General features: G+C 47.3%; 1 protein-coding gene across 5 annotated transcripts in view; it reads right to left on the reverse strand.

The window, feature by feature from the left end:
• Positions 1–248: 248 nt before the first annotated feature.
• The window catches only part of CRACDL (CRACD like), a 137,889-nt gene continuing 114,453 nt past the window's right edge, over positions 249–23,684 (reverse strand). For 3 of the 5 annotated variants that reach the window (XM_032397384.1, XM_032397383.1, XM_032397385.1), the window contains exons 8-10: positions 3,317–3,489; positions 1,924–2,068; positions 249–1,076 (exon numbers count right to left, since the gene is read on the reverse strand). In XM_032397384.1, coding sequence (XP_032253275.1) covers positions 934–1,076; positions 1,924–2,068; positions 3,317–3,489 — 461 coding nt within the window. In that variant the 3' untranslated portion in view covers positions 249–933. Of the gene's footprint in view, positions 1,077–1,923; positions 2,069–3,316; positions 3,490–10,328; positions 13,037–23,684 lie in introns of those variants that run through there. The other 2 variants (XM_032397386.1, XM_032397387.1) reach the window with 2 other exon arrangements.

Consider the following 23,684-nt stretch of genomic DNA (forward strand, 5'->3'; position numbering starts at 1 on the left):
TAGAAGAAAACAGAAAAACAAACAAACAAACCTACATTATCTTCTGATTTCCAAAAATAAACACTGAAATTTTATTGGAAAAAAGAATCTCAGAAAACTCCAAATCAACCCAACTGAGATTCTGAATTTTACACACACACACACATACACACACACACACATTGAAATGCTATACACTGCATTTCACTCATTGCTGGAGGACATTCTCCAAGTGTCAGTAGAAAGAACATTTACACACATGACAGAGGCATGTTTGAAACCTTTTATTGAACAGGCAATGCATTGTGCAATGGTTAAGGACACAGATGCCTTGTGGAAAAGTCTAAAAATTATTTTTGGAAACAGTCTGTGAATTGATGAACCCGGCTATGTTCCATCCACTCCTTCTTAGAGTGACTATCTTCAGGAAGACGGTTTTATAGCTGCTCTTGGAAATGGCATCCCTGTTTTACCAAAAATGTCATGCCTAATAGTAAACATGAAAGAAGACGGGATCCACAGGCAAGACGAGAACCGGAGACACAGGTTGATCTCGGGTGGAAGCAGAGACACACGTTCTCCTGGAAGACCTTCTCCTCTGACCTGGCAGGCGCTCCTGACTTCGGCATTCATGGTTCACTCCCACTCTCTTCCTGTCCGAGCCCTCTTTATCAAGGCAATTCTCAAAGACTCACATTCATACCTTTGGGCACAGGACCTTGTTCCTGGCCCTTTTCAATGGTGTTCTTGTTTTAGGGCACCTCGGGCCCAGGATTGTGGCTGTGTGTCTGTCTTTGTTGGCCTGGTTCCCTCCTCTTCCCCAAGCTTGTTCTCCCCTAACTTGACGATAAAATCACTCTTCAGTTTCACAGTTTGTTTGCCTTGATTTACTGGCAGTTTTTGACTCAGTGACCCGTCAAGGTAGTGGACATTCTTTAGCAGCAGGCTGTCAGCCTATTTTATAATCTGGGGCATGTCACTCCAAGCTTGCGATTTCTTTCTGGCAAGTTCCATCCAGGATGGCTGATCTGCACTCGCGTAACTGGCTCTCTTCAGCTGATGCAATTCTTTCTCCGTCATCACTGCAGACTGAGCTGCTGGAAAGAAGACAAAACAAACAGAAACATGAGAAATGAGTTTGGATTTCCACTTAAGCCTCTTGTGTTTCTTTAAAATATACGTCAAGGTCTTAACTGTGGTCTCAAACATAAAATCCATTAATGCGTAAACATGTAAAGAAGATTTAGGCATAGAATAATTTATGTACTAAAAAGACTTCAGAACAGCAGGCTCAAAAACAGTTCCAGCAACGCAGTGAGGTGAGAGAAACTTCCAGAATAAAACTGCGGGAACTCTGGAGATTGATTTGCACCACAGTGTGAATATTCTTAACATTGCCAAACTGTATACTGAAGAATGGCTAGGATGGCAAATTTTGTTTTATGTATTTTACCACAGTGAAAAATAAATTTAAAAATACTGATGCATATGACAACAGAGACGAATCTCGAAAACAATATGCTTGGTCAAAGAAGCCAGATACAGAAGAACACATATTTTATGACTCCATTTATGAGAAATGTCCCCAAAAAACAAGTAATATGGAGACAGAAAGTAGATTAGTGGTTGCCTAGCCCTGGGGTCGTGAACACTGAATGACTGTAAATGGGCATGAGGTTTTTTTTTAGGGTGAGGGAAGTGTTCTAAAATTGGATTGTGACGGTTGTACAAGTCAGTAAATATATTCTCACTGTCAATATATACTCGCTGAGCTGTACACTTAAAACCAGTGAGTTTTATGGCACCTAAACGACGTGTCAGTAAAAGCTGTTTAAAAAATCAATGTGGCAAAGTAATTTGGAAAAAGAAAAGAAAACCAAAAAAAGCAGGACCAATCCCGGAAACGTATTTCAAAGTGTTTGGTACTGCTTGCAGGCTTCATACCCAAGTTCTGATGGGACAACGAGATTCCTCTTTGCAGCCCCTCCTGGAGGCAGAGCTTTGTCCCCTGCCTCCGGTCCACAGTGGGCCTGGCGGGAGCCACCAGGAAAGACTTGCTGCGGACGAAGTCGGCTTGCTTCATGGGTTCCTATTAAGACACAAGAGAGGGGCGCCTGAGTGGCTCAGTCGTTAAGCGTCTGCCTTCTGCTCAGGTCATGATCCCGGGGTCCTGGGATCGAGCCCCGCATCGGGCTCCCTGCTCCGCGGGAGGCCTGCTTCTCCCTCTCCCACTCCCCCTGCTTGTGTTCCTGCTCTCACTATGTCTCTCTCTGTCAAATAAATAAATGAAATCTTAAAAAAAAGAAAAGGACCCAAGAGAGACACACACGCTGTTTGGTGACCTGAGATTCCCACAGGGGGCAAACAGAACCAAAGGCAATGGGCTACGGCATTTCTGTGCAAAGATGAGTCGTGCCACTGGTACTTTCTTGGCAGAGCTCTGCTTTGTGCCCTTGCTGAGAGGGGCCTTCAGGATGGCAGACTCGGGCTAGCGTGGGGCCTTGTACTCAGCCCACACAGGCATCATGGCTTCTGCCCTGTCCCCACACCTGGCCTTAGCCCCACATGTTGGATGGCAGGGATTCCATTTAAAAGTCAAAGCGAACTGTGTTTGGAAATAGTTTTGGGATTTTTTAGGACACCTGGTGTGAACGTGGATGCCCCAAACCAAGATGACTGATTAATATTTGCTTTATAAATTCCCTCAGCCTGCAGGAAGGTTTTCAAGGGTAGATGTGATGGAGGTTTTGGTTCAAATGAAGGGGCGCAGGTCCTGCTGCAGGCTCAGGCTCATTTCCTCCCACGGCTGAAACACACGTATGGGTTTACCGTGGTGGCTATTAGGGGGAATACAAAAGCTGTGGGTCTCATCCTATTTCCGAGCACAGTTGCTTGGGTGTGAAAACACTGTTTCAGACCAGAGTGCAAAGTGGAACCCCCAGGTCCCGGCCCCACGGACTGCGGTGAGGAAGAAGGAGCCCCAGCAGGCAGCCAGCCCCGCAGCAAACGCAGGGCTCGTCCACACGGTGCAACGAGCCGAGATGGGGCTGCAGACATGGTCACCACGCTGCTAACTGAGAAGTTAGTTTAACCCCGTTCCATTTCTCCAGATGCTGAGCCGCGCTGCCTAGGAGGCAGGGATCAGAGAGCTGTCTCAACTGCCTGAGCAATCCACCCACTTCCAGCGGCCCGGCACACACAGAGGGCAGACATCAGCAAACACCACAGGCAAGTGTCCCTGTGATGACCATGCAGGATGCGTGGGGTGCCTGGCCCCAGCTCTAGCGGGCTGGTCCCTCCCGGACCCACAGAGACAGAAAGCGTTTGCTCTAAGCACCTGGGCTCTCTCGGGCGCCTTGGCTTGCTTTCCTATTTCAGACTTCACGGTGCGGGCCCCGGGCTTGTCTTCCTGGTTTGGGGGCTGGTCCGAGGTCCCTCTTCGCTTCTGCCGAGCGATGGTGATCCAGGGTGGTGCAGGCCGGCCCTCGGCTGTAGGAGGGGGACCCTTCTCTGTGGGTAAAGACACAAGGTTATGCAAAACCTCCCAGCCCCTGTCCAGTCTCACCTTGGGCTTCTCCCACACAAAGAACACCGCACAGAAGGGCAGGAGGCCGGGGTGGGTGAGGGAGGAGGAAAGAGGGCCTGGGAGCCTTTCTGGCAAGACTATTACTTTTCTTTAGGGGACTTGGTTTTCTCATTTAAAGATGCATCAAAGAGAGGATGCTCCTCTAGTCTGAGCCACAAAATATTAAATGCAGCTGTTCCTATCTGCACATTTTAAAGCCACCTTCCTCCCACAGAATACTTCCTGGAATGAGATAAAAGTAAGCACATAAATAGGTAAGATTTCTTTAATATAAGCCTGTCATTTTGGGCTAGTACATACTACGTGATTCCTGATTTGCTTGGAAGTTTTGTAGACACACTGTTATTCTTTTTTTAAAAAACTTGTAAGCATAACCTTCCTTTTGCAGAGAGTGACACCAAAACTAGCCACAGTTGTTTTCCTTAATGTTCTAGAGAGAAGAGAAATAGTGCCTTCAAAACCACAAGGTTTTGTTGAATTTTCTTCTGTGTCCACAATGCTTATCTTTGGAAGGGAGCACCGTGGGTTGCTGTCCCTCTTTTCAACTCTTCTGTATTTTCGTATTTTCTATGATGAAAATTTATTACCTTCAGCCACAGAAGAAAGCAGCAAGCCTACTCTCTTCAAGGAAACCTATGGCTTAGCAGCTTCTCACAGGTATATCGAAAGTACGCTGAATGCGAAGGTTCTCCACGAGCCCGCCTCTCTGAACGTCTGCCTGCCACCACACACAACACAGACGCAAGCGCCTCCCCATACACCTGGCCCCTGGCCCCTTCCCACTTTCCCTTTGACATCCCAGTCAGTGAGGGGAGGCAGGGTCCGTGTCCCACAATGCATGCAGATGTCTGGGATGAGTTAGTGTCATTGTTCTTGGTGGCCTGGCATACACCACCCCTTGCTCCGGTGTGATAAGACGTTCTTGTGATAAGACTCTGTTCTTGTTCCTGCCTCTGGTTCAGCCTGCAGTCTTTTTCTCTCCGTCCCCGGGTCACCAAGGAGGGGCAGGGGACAGAAGCCATGGCTCCGCAAGCTTCAGTCTCGTGTCAGAGCTGGGAAGGGCCTCTGGCTTCGCACACTGACCTCTCCCTGGCCTGGACAGCTGGGAATGGCTCCCGCTCTCCTGGCTGCTCCCTGAGGCCTCCACCCTGCTGGTCCCCAGGGAACCCCGCTCCACCTCTTCCATTCCTCCCTTGACCCTTCCTGCCTCTCCAGGCTCTCCCTGGCCGCTGACTCCTTCCTTGCTGCTTTGCAAAGTGCCTGGCTCCCCCACGGCTCGAAAAACTGTCTCCCCTGAGCCTTGCCATCCCCTTGAAGCCCCAGTCCTCTGTTCTCCTCCACCCTCCACTCCGTGGCCTCTGCCTGTGTCTCTTCAGCTAAGTCCTGACCCGGCCACACCATGAACGCTGCTCTCTCCATCCACCTGACCACTGAGCGGTAAACCCTGAGGTCTCCCCGTTCTCCTCCTGCTCTACCCCTCGCAGTACTGATGGGGCTGCATAACCTTGCTTGGGAGGCCTGTCCTCCGTGGGTGTTCCCTCTCCAGGTCCTTGTCCAGGACCCTTGCTCCTAAACCTGGGAATTCCTCCTTGTTCCTGACCCTTAACCTTCATCTCTTCTTCCCCCAAATGTTCTTGGTTCCATGCTTGATTTCAACAGGTTTGCTCAGACTACTTCTAAGTGTACAATCCTATTAGCCAGAACTCAGCATTTCTGCTCTCCCGCCTCCCTCCTTCCTTCCATCCTTACCCCCCGCTCCCTCCTTCCCTTCAGTGTTTGCGATGCACAAGGACTGTGTTAAACCCTAAGGTGGAAAAATAAACATCCAATTGTCTTTCTTCCAATATCTCAAAGTCTACTGAGGGGAGACTAAATACAAATAAGCAACTGCAGTGGAAACTGGAAGATGCTACAGTTTACAAAGTGCTGGGTGGATGCAGGGCCTAACACTGGTACGTGGCAGGTGAGGTGCTGTCTGGGTTGGGACCTGGAGAAGGAACCTTTCCGGCTGAGCAGAGGGGCAAGGAAAGGCCTTCCAGGTGGAGGGGGCAGAAGGCAGAGCTGTGGGCAGGCCGGCCATGAGGGGCTGAAGGATCAGGCACAGCCTGACGGAGAAGGGTCTTCTCGGCCTTTTTCCTGTCCATAATGGGGGTCACGGGGCTTGAACCAAGGGCATGCTCTGGAGGCTGTGTGGAGGGGAAGTATGACTGGGAAGGGATGGGAGGCTGGGAGGCGAGGAGGGAGGCTGTGGCCACAGTCCGGGAGGTGATGAGGGATGGGACACCCTGTTCGAGAATCATCCCTGTTTGCCCATGAAGGGTCTGCCCAGATCCTGCCTCCTCCATGAAGCCTGCTCTGGTCAGCCTAGCTGAACATTCTCTCCCTTTCCTAATCCTTCCGTGACTCTCTTGAGAGACTTGCCCCACTGCCTGATGCTGGTTCACTGTCTACCTCACTGATCTGTGCTTTTGGTCATTAGAACTTACTTAACAGACGCACTCCAGAGACTACGTACCACGTAGTGTTCTAATATTAGCTCATTTACGATGTTCTTTTAGGTTTTATCTCTTGTCCAGAGAACCCAGTGACTGTTGGGCACCCAGAGGTAGTTCCACGTTTTCTAGCAAGTCTGCATTTCTCATCCCTTAACCTCAATCCCTCATTCCAGGGAGTTCTCATGGTCTTTCTGGACTTTAACTGTTTCCTTTAACAGGTTTCTTTCCACTTCTCCTTCGATCTTCTCCTCACGCTCAGTGACGGTCGTCCCTTTGCTCTCTCCTGAACGGAGTGAGATGTCTGGTGGTGCCGTCCTCCCTGCTGTGCCTTGCTTGTGCCTGTCAGGAGCCCTCGCCACAGCACGGGCCGACCTGAGAGAGGACTTCACTACGGGTTCAAACTCATGACCTCAGTCAACAAAATATTCTGAATAGTTCTGTCAAGACTAAGTGTGCACAGAGAAAATTTCCATCCCAAGTTTTAAACTGGAGGCCGAGTGGCACCTCCAAGTGCTCTGGCTGGCTCTCCAGCCCCTCAGGTCTGTGTGCGGCCACGGACACACGTGTCACTCTCATCACAAGGGCACAAGACAGCTCTGACGAATTCCTAGACCCCATCTGAGCCAAAAAGAGTATTTAAAAAGTCACTGGAGAAGGTTCTGTGGAAGAGGGGCTCAAGGCTGGCATCTCCCTGGACCAGGGGCACATCGTGTTCTCCCGTCCAGTGTGCTCATGGGAACGGTGGTCTTGGAAACAATGCAACCAGGTCCGGCTTGGCAAGAGGTGGTTTTTTCTCCCTGAGAGCATGCTGGCAGATTCGTCCCAAGCAGGGAAGGGGTGCTGGCCTCTGCTCTGCCTGTCGGGGGCAGCCACGTTTCTGGCTGTACTCCGTAAGAGTGAGCACATGCATCCGGGGCTCAGGGGCAGACACATGGGGGTGAGCAAGCACCGCACCTGTGCCAGGCCCCCGAGCTGCCCCCGAAACGGGACTTTAGTCTCCCCTCAGTAGACTTTGAGATCCCAGTGTGGGATCAAGCGACCTACAACGGCAGTGTCACCAAACCTGGGCCGGGCATATGGCCAAGATCTTTCACCATTTCTTTTTGGTTCCTGCTTCTTTTGGAAGTAGGTGACCTTTCCTTGTATCCCGTGCTCTCTCCTTGCCCACTTTCTTCCTTGTCAGGAATGCAAAGAAGCCTCTAGACCCTTTCACAGGATGGTCCAGGGCCAGCCTCATGGGTGGAGGGCACAGGAGGGGTGGGGCACATTCCAGACACTGGGAAGGAGAGAGAAGAGCCACTAAGCATCCTACCATCCTACCATGGTTCAGAGAGGCCTGCGATTCCACCTGGAGCCTCATGTAACCCACAGTCAGGGTCTGTCCCAGGTCAGCCCAGATAGAGCAGTGGGCTGAGACTGCATTCTGCTCTGGGGCAGAAGACCCAGGTGGCCACTCTGGTCTGCACCCCCATTCCCTGCACTTGGCACCACAGCAGGGGCACAGGTTGGGGACGGTCCATGTGCCATATTCCACAAGGAAAGGGAGGAGAAGGGAATGAAGACACACGTAATGTGCGGGATAAGGCAGGTTTCAGATGCCAAAAAACTTCCCACAGCATGCTGTAGCTCTACAGCATGAATATTCAGGGTCAAGGTTCAACCATAAAATAGCTTCTGAGATTAAACATGTTCAAAATGTCATTAATCCCAGGATAATATAGATGTGGCAGCAGATTAAAAGGAGCTGAAAACACTCCTTTGTTTTCTTCTTTCTGCCTCAACACACAGACAACCTTAATCTTCTGGGGATTTGGCTAAAGGGCTCTGACATCTCAATTTCTCCTCCCCAAATGACAACAGGTTTTGCAAACTGTCAAGTGTGCCCGGGTTTGCAATGAACAGCCCAGGAACGTTTCTCACGCACAGGAAACCACCAATTCACGTCCGTATCTGTGTGATCTCCTTGACTGAGAGCCTGAAAGAGACGGACTCCCCCAAACACATCTCGCCTGGAATGAAAGGCAGCAAACTTGACCTGTTGTACAGCATACGTAGAGTAAAATTGCTGGAAGATGGAATGCTCTAGATGCAGGGAGCTGTGACAGCCACAAAGCTTGCCCTAAATAACTTAATTTCATAGGAGGGCAACTTTTGGTAGGGGAAAATAACTTTTGTTGTTGTTGTTATTTTGAGGATATGATTCTGTCAAAGAGGGAGGCTATGAGGAGTTTATACATTAGTTTTTCTCCAGATTCCTCCTTCTTAACATGCTTTCCCACCTCAAGGGTTTAATTTGAAAAGTATATTTATTGTTCAAGCATTCATTTCCAAGAGCTCTCGTTCTTGAGGGTTAGTTCAATAGGCTGTGGTAATGAGGACTGCTTCCTCCCTGGGGCCAGGAAACAGAGCAGCTACTGATGTGGCCCTGGGGCCTCCATGTCTAGGAAGAAGGCCTCAGGCTAGCAAGGTGCTTTTGGGCAAATTCCAGAACCTCTCTGTGACTCAATTTCAGTGTAAAATGAGGAAAGGAGCAGTGTGTACCTCTCCTAATGTGACTGAAGATTGAACGAGATCATCCACTATCTACACCTCCTACGTGGTTGTGAAGATGTAATGGGATCACCCACGGGAAGGACTTAGCACAGCGTCCGGCACCGAGTGAGCTGAAGAGTGCGAGCTGCCCCCGAAACGGGTACTAATGTTATTCTGTTGTTGTTATTCCCACTTGAGGAGAGATGCAGACTTTGGTCACATCTTAGCCAGGACATGATGGAGGCCAGTAAGCCATTTGCCAGTGTCCTCTCCTGTGACAAAACAAAACAAACCCAAAGCAAGCACTGGGTTGTCTCCCAGCTTTTTGCTGGGCCAGGCGGCCAGGCTGACTCTTAGTTCCCAAGGACATGGTCCATGACGGTTCAAGCAGACTACATCCTGATGCTGTGCATGTCCTTGTCTCCTCATGAACCACACCGTAAGGACAGTTGCCTTGTCCTTCGTGGGCTGCGGAGGGTGGACAAAGCCATGTGGTCTGTGTCATGGAGGAGCCTAGCCCAAGCAACGCAGTGTCCACCGAAGCCACACTCTCTAGAATAGCAAGCACTCTGTTCCTTCTTGTAGATGCTATGTGTTGTGGACCGCCAGCCGGCAGGCAGGCTCTGAGGCAACTACATACTGCCCAAGATGGCAGCCCAATTTTCATCCATCTTCCTGGGAGCCTACTATATATATCACTCTGAAAATACCCATGCGCCCCACCCCCCCACCCCAACTCTAAGTACAATGGTGAAGAAAACCACACAGCTTTTGGACCCATGTTTGGCATTTTGACCAAGCTATTTGTATACAGGAAGACTTAAAATTAACCATTCACATATCCTTAATGTTACACCATTTCTAGAGATATTCAACTGGCCCTCTATGAGTCAGATGACTCTTATCACATTTTGACTTACTGGTCAGTGATTTTTTTTTTTTCTTTTTGGAGCCTATTACAATTTGGCCTTGGGTACTGTTTCTTTCATTCAGAAAGACTTCTGTAATGACCCACTGAGGGGATGAGGCTGGGACTCCAACAGTGGTCTACACCCCATGTGACAGGCAGGACACAGCTGTGAGTCTGGAAGCTGGGAGCTGTCATGAAGACTGTCTTCTGAGTGAGAGGCAATGAGCTGTACAATGTAAACTACCAGGGTTTCCTGCCCTTTGGCTGAGAAAAATAAAGCAAATCTCTGCCCTAAGCTAACACACAGCGGGACGGCGGGATTCTTACGCCGCTAGAAAATTTAGCATATGCTGCCATTTTTGAAGCCACAATTTTTAAGACTCTTTCTCCTTTCACAAATGTCTTCCTTGTTTATAAAAGTACACATGCACATTGTACAAATTCAGAAGGCAGAAAAAAGTATAAAAAAAGAGAAGAAAGTTTCCCGTAAATAAATTACCCAGGAGAGCTGTGCTAACACTTTGGCACGTTCCTTCGAACTTTTTCCATTATGCTGTCATCTTAAAAATACGTATCAACGGCTCATTCCCAGCTTTTCAAAACACTGTTTGTGGAAGGAGAGGCCTGAGTTTACACTCTAAGATTTTTTTTTTTTTAAGATTTTATTTATTTATTTGACAGAGAGAGACACAGCGAGAGAGGGAACACAAGCAGGGGGAGTGGGAGAGGGAGAAGCAGGCCTCCCGCGGAGCAGGGAGCCCGATGTGGGGCTCGATCCCAGGACCCTAGGATCATGACTCGAGCCGAAGGCAGACGCTCAACGACTGAGCCACCCAGGCGCCCTACACTCTAAGATTTCTGATCTAAAGTGCATGCATCATTAACATCTGTCCCAACTAGCTGGAGCCAGAATAGTGCCTAGGTGCTCCAATAACAGCAAACACCCTCCGTTTCTGTCTCCCCTCCAGGTCCTCCGCCGCGGCCCTGGGTTACATGGGGGCGACGAGGTGGGTCAACACACACTAAGGGGCCTGGCGGAGTGGGGGTGGGATCCTGGACTCTGGGGACACGTGAGGTCTCACCTATGCTCAGGGTTTATGCCAGGTTTCCTACATGAAAGGTGAGGGTTTGGGGTCTTTTAAAAAGCATTTATTGATCGATGGTCAGTCTCAGCTTACACAGACAGTGCCTGATCAATACATGCTGGCAAAGTCTGCAGTCGCTCCTCACCAGTGCTGTCCATGAGCTAGGCTGGGCGATCTCATAGTAGAACTTGGGCTTTTAACTGTGAGCAAACTGTCTCAAAACTGTGCTGAGCGTTTGGGGAGTAAGGGCTTTTCACAGAGCAAGCTCCTGTTTTGAATGATGTGCGATGGGGCTGTGCTCTACTTCTACCTCCAAATTAAACTAACTGCCATTCCTTCCTCTCCTCATTCAACCAATACAGTCAGTCCTCCCTGTTTGTGGATTCCGTGTCTGTGAATTCGCCTACTCGTTAAAATGTATTTGTAATGCCCAGACCGGTTCTTGTGACCCTTCACGGGCATCTGCAGACACATGCAGAGCAGTGAAAAATTTGAATATCTGGACGAGCACGGTCCCAGCTGATGTCGAACAAGGGGACTCTCGGTTTCTTTCCTGTTTCTGCTTTCATACTGTAAACAAATGTCCTTTTCGCGGTAAACTTAGTGCCACATTTCTTGCATTTTTGGGGTTTTTTGGGGGATTTTACTGTCTAAAATACCCCCCACATCTATTGCTAAAGCGCTGTCCAGTGTTCCCGAGCACAAGAAGACTGTGGGGTACCTCACGGAGAAAATACGTTTGTCAGATGAACTTCATTCAGGCCTGAGTTTCAGTTTTGTTGGCTGTGAGCTGGATGGTAATTAATCACTAATACATACAATACGGTGTCTTTAAACAGAAACACACATAAAACAAGGTTATGTGCTGATCGGTTGATGAAATGTAATCAGAGGCTCACTAACTCTGATTTCTACTCTATTTCTTCTAGGAGCAGTGGTTCGGTATTTGCTAATTCAGGATTCACAGCAACTTTATGGAGCATACCTACTCTAAATAATGAGAATCAACTGTACCTGATGAGTGCCCACGAGGCACCAGGCTGTGGCAAGTGCTGAGTCTACAGACAGGAAGGCTGTTTCTAATCTAACACCTCTCTCCAGGGCCCTGCACACAGGCTCTTCTGAAAGAGCAATTAGGAATAGAAGGATCCTTCGACAGCTAACACATGGTCCATGGTCCAAGAATGAGTCCCAGAGCCTGCTGGCAGGGGGCATGAGGAGCCTCTGGGGCACTGGTCTCCTTCTGTTTCTTGTCTGGTGTGTTCGGTATGTGAAAATTCATGAAGCTGCACACATATGATCTGCACCTTTCTTTGCACGTGTATCATTCTTAGTAAAAAACAAACAAAACAACCCTCAAAAACTACTCTAGGATAATCAGGACTCACTTGGTGCTTGGATAGCAAGGAGGAAGAGTCCAGCTCCCTGTCCAGATACAGAAACAAGGCAAGTGTGCACCACGGAGCTGTTTCCACACTGCACTTAGGCAAGGCTACTGCCGGAGGGGGCCGGGGTTCTCCCAAGGATGTCCCCTCCCTCGTCAGCAGAACCTTCCCATCCTCTTCACATCCCCTCAGCCCTCAAAAGCGCCAGGAGGTCCTTGGACCACTCGACTTTCCTACTGCTGTCCCCCCTCACCCAGCCCATCGCCCTCCTGCTCCATCCTCTGAAGGTTTATCCTGAATCCCTCCTCCTCCCTTTCCTCCCCGAAATAAGACTTCATGGGTCAGCAGGGGCAGAGAACATACCTCTCTAAACACTCACTTCACAGCCTGATGGCAAAATGGCGCTCTCAAGAAGACAACAACTGTGTCTGGGAGCCTCTTTCCCGGCCACCAGGGCGAAACTGTCCTTATGGCTTTTCCCTACTCCAAGGCCAGGAGACACTGCTGGGGTTTCCTCCTCACCCCAGCTCCTAAGACCCACCCTCAGACCTACAGATTTCCTCTCTCACAATCTTCAAACCCACATTAACAGGAAAAAAAAAAAAATGCCACTGTTGTTTTAAACAGTCCTGGTAGCTTGTTTGGATCATAAGAGGTGAGAGCCTGTGAGGGCCAAGACTGCGCCCTTTTTCCTGGTTTCATGGACAGTCTCCAGGGAGCATGTCCCCCTTGTTCACCCACGTGCGGCACACTCCGTCAAACGATACCGCTAACTCTCAGGGCGTCATGGTTTTATAAGTGATGCAGGCCTGGGGAAAGGGCCGATGGAGTCAGAAGGTTTCCCAATGTCAGCATTTATGAGGGTCTGATAACACAGCATGTTCCTCAGCGGGGGAGTGGTCAGTCCTTGTCCAAGGGCAGGGGTTTATGCAGGCCTCCACAGTGGCAATTTATGTGAGTCTTTTCCCCAGTGGGGGCCTGGGGTCTGCTTTACTTTTTTTCTTGTTGTTTTCATAGCACAAGCTATAACTGCTTTAGGGCTCTGTTGCTCCTAGGTGAGAAATCTGTGAAAAAGCATTTATAAACAAAAATCAATGCACGAATCACATCTGCATTTGGATGTGTGAGGTCGGGAACCTGGGCACGTGCAGGCACATTTACTGGGGGCGCCCCAGGCGTCAGAGGCTTTGCCAGGCTCTTGGCTTAGCTTCAGGTACAGCTGCCCAGTGCTCCGCAGGGCAAGCGGCAGACATCCCCAAGCCGTCCAGCCCGATCCCCTCATCTCAAAGTGGAGACCCCAGAAGGTGGAGACGGCTTGAGGACACAGAGTTGTGATACGCAAGCCTGGACTCAAGTCCATTTGCTCACCTGCCACTGTGCAATTAAAACAGCCTCTCAGCAGAAGGCAGTGACCAAAGTCCATCTCTGGGCATGGAGACAGCTGTCCATTACCTGCCAGGTAATATAACTGGGGACGGAGAGGCACTGTTGATCTGAAAATAATTTTGAGCTACCATAGACGAAGGAGAAAAAGTAGCAAAACTCTATTACATGGCACTCTCTTATAATTCAGCATGGACACAAACACCCCACCTTGGATTCCTTGTGGCTCTCCAGGGACAGCTGGAATTCTGCAAGATCTGTCTCAAGTGGCCACTGGAGAACAAGTGATTAGTTTCAGGGATGGCCCTTGTCCACAGGGCTTAGATTTTCCTTCCTCTGTTATCTGTTGGCCCTGCCTCGCTCCCCCTGGACAGGTAGGGAAATCTCTCTCCATCCAAGAAATGTTAATGGCTAAGGTTTATTCAGTCTTGATTTTCAGAGCAGTATCATATCTAATGACCCTCACAAACCTCCCTGTAAGAACCTTTTCAACCCCCCATTTCAGAGACAGGAGCACAGAATCTCATGGAGTAAAGGACTTGTCCAGAATCACATGGCTGATATGTAACAAAGCTGGGATCTGAACACAGGCTTTGTCTTTACTCTTCATTCACTACATCACAGACCATTTCATATTAAGGAGTATGACCACCCCCCCACCCCGCATTCTGGATGATTCTTTGGTGTTGGGGGCTGTCCTGTGTACTGTGATACGCTTAACCCCTCGCACTAGATGCTGGTAGCGTCTCCCTCCCACCACAGCTGTGACAATCAAGTAGGTCTCCAGACAGGGCCAAATGTCTGCTGGGGGACAACACTGCCCCCAGTGGAGAACCACCACAGAACGGCATAACAGTGAAGAACGTCTGGCTGCAGAGGACGTCTACGTGGCACCAAACTCCCCTCCCCAGGTCACCTGCTATGTTCCTTTGAGCAAGTTCTTTCGCTTTATGCTGCGTTCCAGCTTTCCCATTTATAAAATAGGATTATTGTTGGAAATTAAAATGTAAAGCATTTAATATGATTTTTGGCACTTAGTGAGTGCCTAATATACATTAACTATTATTGTCATTATTTACCCGTATACTGAGTGTTAAGTGATGGGTTAAATCCACTGCAGACCCTGACTTTGGGAAGCCGATACAGCACGGGAGGCAGACACACAGACAAACAGGTGAGGTGCACAGCTCTTATAGGGTGTCAGACAGAAGCCACTACTTGCCCCATAACAGTGCCATCTAATAGAACTTTCTGCAGTGGTGGAAATGCTCTCTGTGCTGCCAGCTCGTCATAAGACACAGGGCTGGTGAGTCCTTGAGATGTGGCCAGTGTGACTGAGAAACTGATTTTTTCAAATTTAATTTTAATTCATTTAAGTTTACATTTAAACAGCCACACGTGGGGTGCCTGGCTGGCTCAAGTCGGTAAAGCGTGCAACTGATCTTGGGGTCCTGAGTTCCAGCCCCACGTTGAGTTTACTTAAAATAAATAAATAAATAAATAAACAAACAGCCACATGAGGCTAACAGTTCCATGTTGGTTAACATAGATTTGGATCCTTGCCACTCAAATGTTGATCTGTAGACCAGCAGTACTGTCCTCATCAGAATCCGAATCTTCATTTAAAGCAGATTCACAGACATCTGTAAGTTTGAGAAGCGCTGCCCTAGAACAAGGCGTTCTCCACATTGGCCTCACATTAGGATCGCCTGCGAACACTCCCATCGTCTGGGCTCCCCCTGCACCCATCAACCTGAGCCTGTGGGGGTGATGACCCCAATTTGCGGCCAGCACTATGAACCAATGATCTCAGTGCTGCTCCAAGTTTCCGGGCCGAGGGAGGCTTGCAGAGCCCATGATGCCTTCTGGCTGACACAGCGTGCCCGACTGACCAGGTGGTCCAATTCCTGAGCTGGGCTGATGCCCCTGTTCCAGGATCTGGCGAACGCTCCCTGAAATCAGCCAGTGCCCCCTGCCTTGTGTCTGGACATCCGCTCCCAGGGCTGTCCTGCTGGTGTCCCTGCAGTCCTCAACTCTGGCCTCACCCCTCAGGCTTTTGGCACCCTCTGCCCGGGACACTCGCCCGCTTCTGTCATGAAGATGCTGCCTTCCCTCTTCAAGCCCACTTCTCTCCCACTGTACTGAGCCCTGGGCTAAGCGCACAGGGGGCTTCAGTCCCCACACGAGGTTTATGGCTGCCCTGGAGAAAAGTGCCTCATGCACTCTAAAGTGGCACCAGTGCGGTAGATGGACGGTGGGTGGCACTGCCCCTCCACACCCTAGGGAATGGGCTGCACCTCTGTAGGAACCTGACTGCTGGGCTGCCAGGTTTTAGAGCAAAGCAGAGCATGACCCTGATCTCCTACAGTCCATTACCCTGCCCCAGATGGGAACCAGAAGATTCTCACACCTTCCTGGTATCCACATTTGGATGGCCAGGACCTGTTGATCAAAGAGGACATTTTCATCCATCAGATTGAAAAAAAAAAAATGACAGACTGACAGCACCTAGTGCTGATGGGGGGGTGAGAAACAGTCTCTATTCTGCAATATTCTGCACACACATTCTCTCTGGGGTCTCATCTTCCCATGTCGGTGCCATCACTGGTTTAAACCAGGACAGAGAGAATCCCATTCCCACATACTGTTCTAGGCAGCTCAGATGAGGATATTTTGGTACATCCTTAGGAAATTACGACTGTCCTTAGGAAATTATGGCTGAAACTGCAGCACATTTTGTAGTTTCAATGCTTTTGCTGCCCCGCGAATTACTATTACTAATAACCTTGTTTTACAAAGGAGGAAATGAAGACTCAGAGGTTAAGAAAGTCACTTGCTCAGAACCCCACAGCCCCCAAAGGTTGGACCTTGGAGTAAAACCTCTATATCCACACTCTTCAATCTTACCACCCAGCCCCGTGCCTTGCCCTTGGTATCCTGCAAACCACGGCAGGGTACACCCAACTGCAGGTCAGGAGACCCCCAGGCACGGACACTCCACAGAGAAAAACAAAACCGTGGATGTGCTCAGGGGGCTCAAGATTGAGTTCAGGAATGCAGAGTGCGCTTGGGGCAAGCAGGGGTGTGTGCAGAGTGGGGAGGGGAGCTGGTGGCAGGGGTGGGGCTGGAGATGTCAGAGGAAGTGAAGGAGTAGCCCAGCGAACTTAGGAAGGCAGAAATGTTGACCTTGGCCAGAATCTACAAAGCCTTAAATGCGTCTAACTTTTATTCCCATATACAGTGGGAAGGCATCGAGAGTTTTAAAGAGGAAAACTCCATGGTTAGACCCAGACCAGGGAAGAGAGAGTCACAGGGAAGTGCTGTGGGCGTCGGGTTAAAGACCAGGAGGGCTGACGTGGGGGCAGGATAAAGACACTCCACATTAGGATGGCCAGGACCTGCTGACCAAAGAGGACATTTTCATCCATCGGACTGAAAAAAAAAAAAAGACTGACAACACCTCGTGCTGATGAGAGGGGGAAGAAAAATCTCTATTCTGTGCCAAGATGTGTGAACTGGTACCACCTTTATGGGGGGCAATCTGAAACTTGAGTCAGAAAGCCCACTTTTAAGAATCTATCCTAGAGAAGCAACAGTGTGATTCCATTGAAATAAAAAAGAATGGTTATTGCAGCAAAAAAAAAACAAAACCAAAAACAAAAAACCTCAATGCACTCCGAATGCCCTTCAAGTAGGGAATGGTTAAATAAAATATGGTATGTGTACTCTGTAGCCCTTAAAAGGAATGAGATCGAGTGACTCATTCTGATCAGAAAAGAGGCCCATGTCTTATTGTGGAGTAAAAGTATCAAATTGTGAGCCAACACGTATAGCACTTTCGTGGGAAAAAAAAAAGATTCATGTGCCTCTATCTGTATGTTGATACTGATGTAGCTCGGACTGCAACGGGCACAGGAAGGAGCTGGTGGTGGCTCTTTCTGTGGGTGGGATTTCCGAGGTTCAGAGACGGGTGGAGAAAAGGTGATTGTCACTTTTTTGTGCCATTTAAATGATTATTCTAAAATTTACATAGAGTAAAATTCATCTTTTTTGTTATAGAGTTCTAGGAGTTTTAACACACTTAGATTCTTGTGAAAAGTCACAAATACACATTGTCAACACCCCAAAGAATTCTCTCATGCTACCCCTTTATAGGGGGACCCTACCTCTACCCCCAGCCCCTGACAACTACTGATCTGTTCTGTCTCTACATTTTTGCCTCATCCAGATGTCATATAAATGGAATAATACAGTTTGTAATCTTTTAAGACTGGTTCCTTTCACTTAGCATATGCATTTAAGACATTATTGTGTGTACTGACAGTTCATTCTTTTTTTATTGCTGAGTAATATTCCATTATTTGAATGACCGACTGAAGGATATCTGGGGTGTCTCCAGTTTTTGGTGACTGTGAATAATGCTGCCATAAACATTCACGTACAGGCTTTTGTGTGAACCTAAGTTTTCATCTATCTAGGATAAATACTTAAGATGTGGAATTGCTATGTCATAATGTAAATGTATTTTTAATTTTGTTAAGAAGCCGCCAACCTGTTTTCCAAAGTGACTGCACCATTTTGCATTTCCCCTAGCAATGTATAAGAGTTCCAGTTGCTCTGCGTCCTCTCCAGCATGTGGTCAGACTAGCTCTTTTATTTCAGCCATTCTAATATGTAATGATATCTCAGTATCGCCTTAATTGGTGTTTCTCTAATGGCTAATGACGTTGAACATCTTTTCACATGATTCTTTGCCATTGGTATATTCCCACTGGTGAAATATCTGCTCATGTATTCTGCCCATTTTCTAACTGTATTTTTTGGCTTTGTACTGTTGACTTTTGGAAATGCTTTATATATTTTAGATACTAATCCTTTATTGGATATGTGGTTTGCAGATATTTTCTCACATTCTGTAGCTTGTCTTTTTATCCTCTTAATGGGGTCTTTGGCAGAGCAAAAGTTTTTAATTCTGGTGAAGTCCAATTTATCAATTTTTCCTCTTATGGATCATGCTTTGATGTCAAGTCTAAGAACTCTTTGCCTGGTCCTATGTTCCAAAGATTTTCTCCTAAAAGTTCCTGAAAGTTTTGTAGTCTCACTTTATATTTAACTCATTGGCCCCCTTTTGAGTTAATCATGGTACATGATGTGAGACTTAGGTCAAGGTTCCTATTTTTGCTTATGGATGTTCACATGCTCCAGAACCATTTGTTGAGAAGATGAAATAAACCCATGCAAATATGGCTTTCTTAAAACAAAGGCAAAAATAATTCACTTGAGCTCCTTGGATCTGTAAATTCATGTTTTTCAAAAATTTAGGAAGTTTTCAGTCACTATTCCTTCAGATATTTTTTCCTGCTCAAATCTTTCTCTTCTCCTTCTGAATTCCTATGATATGAATGTTAGACTTTTTAATATTGTTCCAATGGTCTCTGAGGTTTTTTTTTTTCTCTCTCCACACTCAGGCTAGATATTTCCTATTCATCTGTCTTGAAGTTCATGGGTTCATTTGTGATCTCTATTCTACTGAGTTCTTCTAATGACTCTTTTATTTCTGTTACTATGTTTTCCTGTTCTAAGAAGCCTGTATTTTTTTAATAGCTTCTATTTCTTTGCAGAAAATTTCTATCTTTCCATTCATTTCAAGAGTGCTCACTCTTACTTCATAGAAAATGGTGTACTTGTTGCTTTCAAGTCTTTGTCTAACTTCAATTCCAGTTTCTGCTAAAAAAAAAATACAGCAAAGCTTTGTGCCTAAAAAAAGATGATTAATAATAAATTTCATATAGTGGCTCTTACTAATATTCAGAGAGAGCTTTATATTCAAGCATAAGAGGGCACAAAATAAGCAGTTTTTTTAAAACCATAAACTCATGAGTTTGTTGTGTTTTTTTAAAAATAAATATTGTTAAAAATAAATAAAAATAAAGTGTCTAATAATGCTAACATTTGGATCACCTCAAGTTTGGGGTGTGTTGATTGCTTTTTTCTTAGAGAATTTTTTAGGTTCTCCTGATTCTTTTGTATGTTGGATACTTTTGGTTTGTATCCTAGACATTTTGAATGTTATGTTGAGACTCGGTCCTGTTAAAATTCTCAAAGGTTTTGCTGTGCTGATTCTAGTTGGTCTCATGCAGGTGCACCTCGGAGAAGAATCCTGCACTTCATACACGTAGGTAAAGGACCCTTCCTCAGGTGTTTCCTTTCTATGATTTCCACCCCCAAGGTTCTCTGGCTAGAAAACCAGGGCTTAGCCTCTGCACTGCGGTGTGCTCTCGTGACTGGGGCTCCTCAGGGCAGAGTGGTGACAGAAAGAAGCCTGCAGGCCCACCACCAGCACACCTGTCACTGTTGCCACTGCTGTGGAGGGGCTATAGTTTCATTACCAGATCTCTGCCGGGGTGCTGTCTCGAGAATTAAAGGGCTTTGACCCTCAGGTGCTGCTATGGGTGGAGGTGGGTGCCTTTTTGCTGGTGCTCACCTGAGTAGGACTGGAAGGATTAAAAAAGCTCTGCCCTAAAAGACGCCATTGCCACAGCGACCAGGACAAGAGGTTCCAGTCTGCTGCTGGCACTGGCCTGGCACAGGGATGAGAAAATCCAAGGAGCTCCACCCTGCTGGGACTGCCTTCATATATAGCGGCTTGCTGCTTAGCTGCTAGCGCTCACCTGGAGTAGGGCCAAGACCATCCAACAAACTCTGTCCTGTGGAGCCGGTGCTGGGCTGGGAGCAAGAGGAGCAGGGCTGGAGAATCACAGAGCTGGGGCCTGCAAGGGTTGTTGGCACCACGGTGGTAGGGCAGGGAGGCCTTCAGAGTCCTGATCTCACTACCCAGCCCATCCACTCTTACCTGCCTTTCAGAATCCTGACATTCACTTCCTGCATTTTGTCCAGGGTTTTAAATTTTAGCAGTGGGAGGGATAGGGTGGTGTGTGTTTACTCCATTTTGGTCAGAAAGGCATGTCCCTTTTTATGTAATTGTAGAAAAGCAGGATTACAGGGTGATTTTTCCCTATAATTTTTAGGCCTTTCAGTATTTTCCATATTAAAATCTTTTTGATGACTCGGAGATCTCTAGCTTATCTGCATAGATGGGGGAACTGAGAAGGAAAATGATCTGGGGTGGGGGAGGTGTGGATAAACTGAATTATGAATGTTGAGATGTGTGCCCACAGATGGCCAGGGGCTGGTTGCTATGGCTGAGGGGGTCAAGGCAAGACAGAACTTGAGGAAACAGGTGGAAACCTGAGATGTGTTCTGTCTGGGGGCACCAAGGAGAGGCTGGTGCACTGGGAGGCAACCAAGGATGAGAAAATATATGCCGTTTGAGGGGCACAGGAAAGGTGGAGAAACAGAGGCCCAGAGTGTTGACCATACTTGGTTGGGAAGGAATGGTGAAGGGGAGGATAGGCCAAAAAGACAGGCATGAACAGACTTGGTTTTCTTTAAGAATTCAAGATATATGAACACAGTTGGCCCTTGAACAACAAAGATGTGAAGTGCTAGCATCCATTTATATTTGAATTTTTTTGGATAAATAGAGTACTGTAAACATACTTTCTCTTATGATTTTCTTAATTTTTTTGCTACTTTTTTGTTAGCTTACTTAACAGTAAGAATACAATATACAATACATATAATATACAAAATATATGTTAATCGACTGTTCGTGTTATCAATAAAGGATCAAGAGTAGGCTATTCGTAGTTAAATTTTGGGGATTATATGTGGATTTTTTGACCGCACAGGGGGCCACTGCCCTTAGGCCCTGCACTGTTCAATGATCACCTGTATATTTTTTAGCATGATACCAAAAAAGACTCCCTATTCAAATGAACTTGAATACATCTAAAGTAACTATATCATTAGAGTAGGTGACAGTTGCTTTCCTCCAGAAAATGCACCCAACACCCAAAGACAAGATGGGCATCTACCTACACTCTCCTGTGGCAGCCAGCTGCCACCTGCCTCCTCAGACTGGTAAGCTCCTTGAGAGGAGGTCCTCATGTTTGTCCTGACTGCCTTTTGGAGCCGGCACAGTGCTGTGTGCATGGCAGAAATACATGAAATATTTGTTGCAAGAATGGATGCATAATGAGTGAGTACTAGAGAAAGAGGTTCAGAGACCTGGCTGTGCCACTGTTACCACCAGCCCAGCCGGACGTAATGAGCTTGGACTGGAGGCTAAGGCTCATTATCAAATGAGTCCCCTAGGTGACAATGGCAATTTGTCTAGCTATTCTCCAAAATATCCCACATGTGACAACTACACGAAATATAAATTACACACAGAGAAAGAAGAATGACCAGAAGGAAAGGCTAACAGGGACAACATCTAGAAAGCGGACTCCTAAGTGGCTGGTTTTTTCTATATACTTTGTGTATTTTACCATTTTTCCACACGAGAATCTCTAAGTCTTTTGCCTAACTCATCCTGTGCTCAGGAGGGTGCTTTCCGACCTGTCATTTAGACTCCGATACGGACTGGCCTACCAGGAGGAGGGGTAATGTCCTGCACAAATGAACAAGGCTGGTAACCCTGAGCCATTCACCTCCTATTAATGATCTCCTTTGTATTGATGAGCACAAATATGGTACTGGCCTTGCGGTAACCACCCCAAGGTGGCCCTGTGAGGTCCAGCCCACTTGACAAAGCTGGGCTCCTCTGTTTACTGCAACAACTGGGGAATCCTCCCTGCCTCCCCCGCTGAAGAGTTCTTCCACGCCTTCAGAGAAGGAAGACAGAATGTGGACGAGAGGAGGAAGGATAAGCAGGAGTGTTGAGGACAAAGTGCTTGAGTCCCATCTGGGACACCTCAGTAACCTAGCTTTATGGTGTATGCCCCTGAAAGGGGTACAAGTGTAGCAGCCCATCTGGGAGTTCTGGGTAAAGTGCCTGCTACCACAAGATAATAAACAGCAGTAATTAGGCCTTTCTGGAAAACTGAATAATACTCTTATTAAAACTTTTATTATCTGTATGTTTTATATGAATTTCATTGCCTCCAGTGGCTAGATTTTGGGAGCAATGAGGATGACAGAAATAATAAGAATGAATTCAACCACAAGCAGATCCAGTGTCTGGGGGAGACATAGAGGCTGCTTTCACTAATGGGATCTGACAGCAAAGACCCCGCGATTCTGCTCTGGTCTACATGAGGCAGCCCCCAGATCCCAAGGTCCCAGGCAGCAGCCACAGCCTGTCCTGATATTTGCCCCTCAAATACCAACCACACTTTGGGAGAGTGGGTTTCAAGCAGAATGAGGGTAATTCTTCCCTTCCTCTCTCTGCACTGAAATGAAAATCACTACCCCCGCCCTAAAGTAACCTGGATTCTTTCACCCTGGAATTCATCTGGATCAGTTATTTCTGTGGCTTAGAAAATGTTAATAAATGGACAAGACAGTTCTTTTATGCTATACTTTTAAGCCAAGCTGTTAATACATAGTATATTGTATTGTATAAATTAAAGAAAAAAGATAAGGTCTTTATAGACCATTCCAGGCATTTGACAATAAACAATCCTAACTCGCACAGCTTAGGCTGAGGAAGTTATAAATTATTAATGTGTCAAGCATTGCCCTCCGAAGCTGCTTTTCCAGCTCGGACCATGAAGCCAAGTATCCTGTGTTTAAGTTCCATTCAGTCAGCAAGCCCCTGAGAGACATTTTCAATTCCGGGCTATGAAGGTGGACGGTGCTGATGTCAGGGTTTTATCTGCACCGAGCAAACCCCCTCCTCCCTTGATATCTCAATGGGTTTCTGAAACACTCTATCATAGCTTCAGTAGCCTCGCTGGCGATTTGCAGAGTGGATCATGAGCTCCAGCTTGAACCTCTCCCAAAGCTCCCTCACTGACTATCCTAACGTAGCGGCCGCAGCAACAGCAAAAAATCACCGCTGAGCCAAGGGGCTGTCGATCAGGAAGGCCACGCATGCAGGCTCTTTGAGGGCGTGTTCCTGGCACTTCTGCCTAGAACTGTCACCTTCACAACTTAAAGCACTATATGTGTATATATGTATATACACACACACTGCATTTTCACTCACTTCCCAGGAGGGAGGCAGAAAAGATACGAATTTCTTTGAACCTGTCTTTACATTGCTTTCTGTGAGCTAATTTTTTCCTCATATGTGTGCACTTCCATCTTCTTTTCAGGGTGTGGGGTCCCTAGGAGAACGGGGTCCTACTTCCTCAGTCTCACAATGCAGTGTTTAAGCGGAGTCCTGGACCTAGAGTAGCCACTTAAAACATCCTGAAAGTTTTGTGTTTTTTTTTCAAATAAAATTTGCCATGGAAAACTTCTTAGGGCCTTCATCACATG

The sequence above is a fragment of the Phoca vitulina genome, unplaced genomic scaffold (genome assembly GCF_004348235.1).
Source record: "Phoca vitulina isolate PV1807 unplaced genomic scaffold, GSC_HSeal_1.0 scaffold98, whole genome shotgun sequence".
Lineage (NCBI taxonomy): Eukaryota > Metazoa > Chordata > Mammalia > Carnivora > Phocidae > Phoca > Phoca vitulina.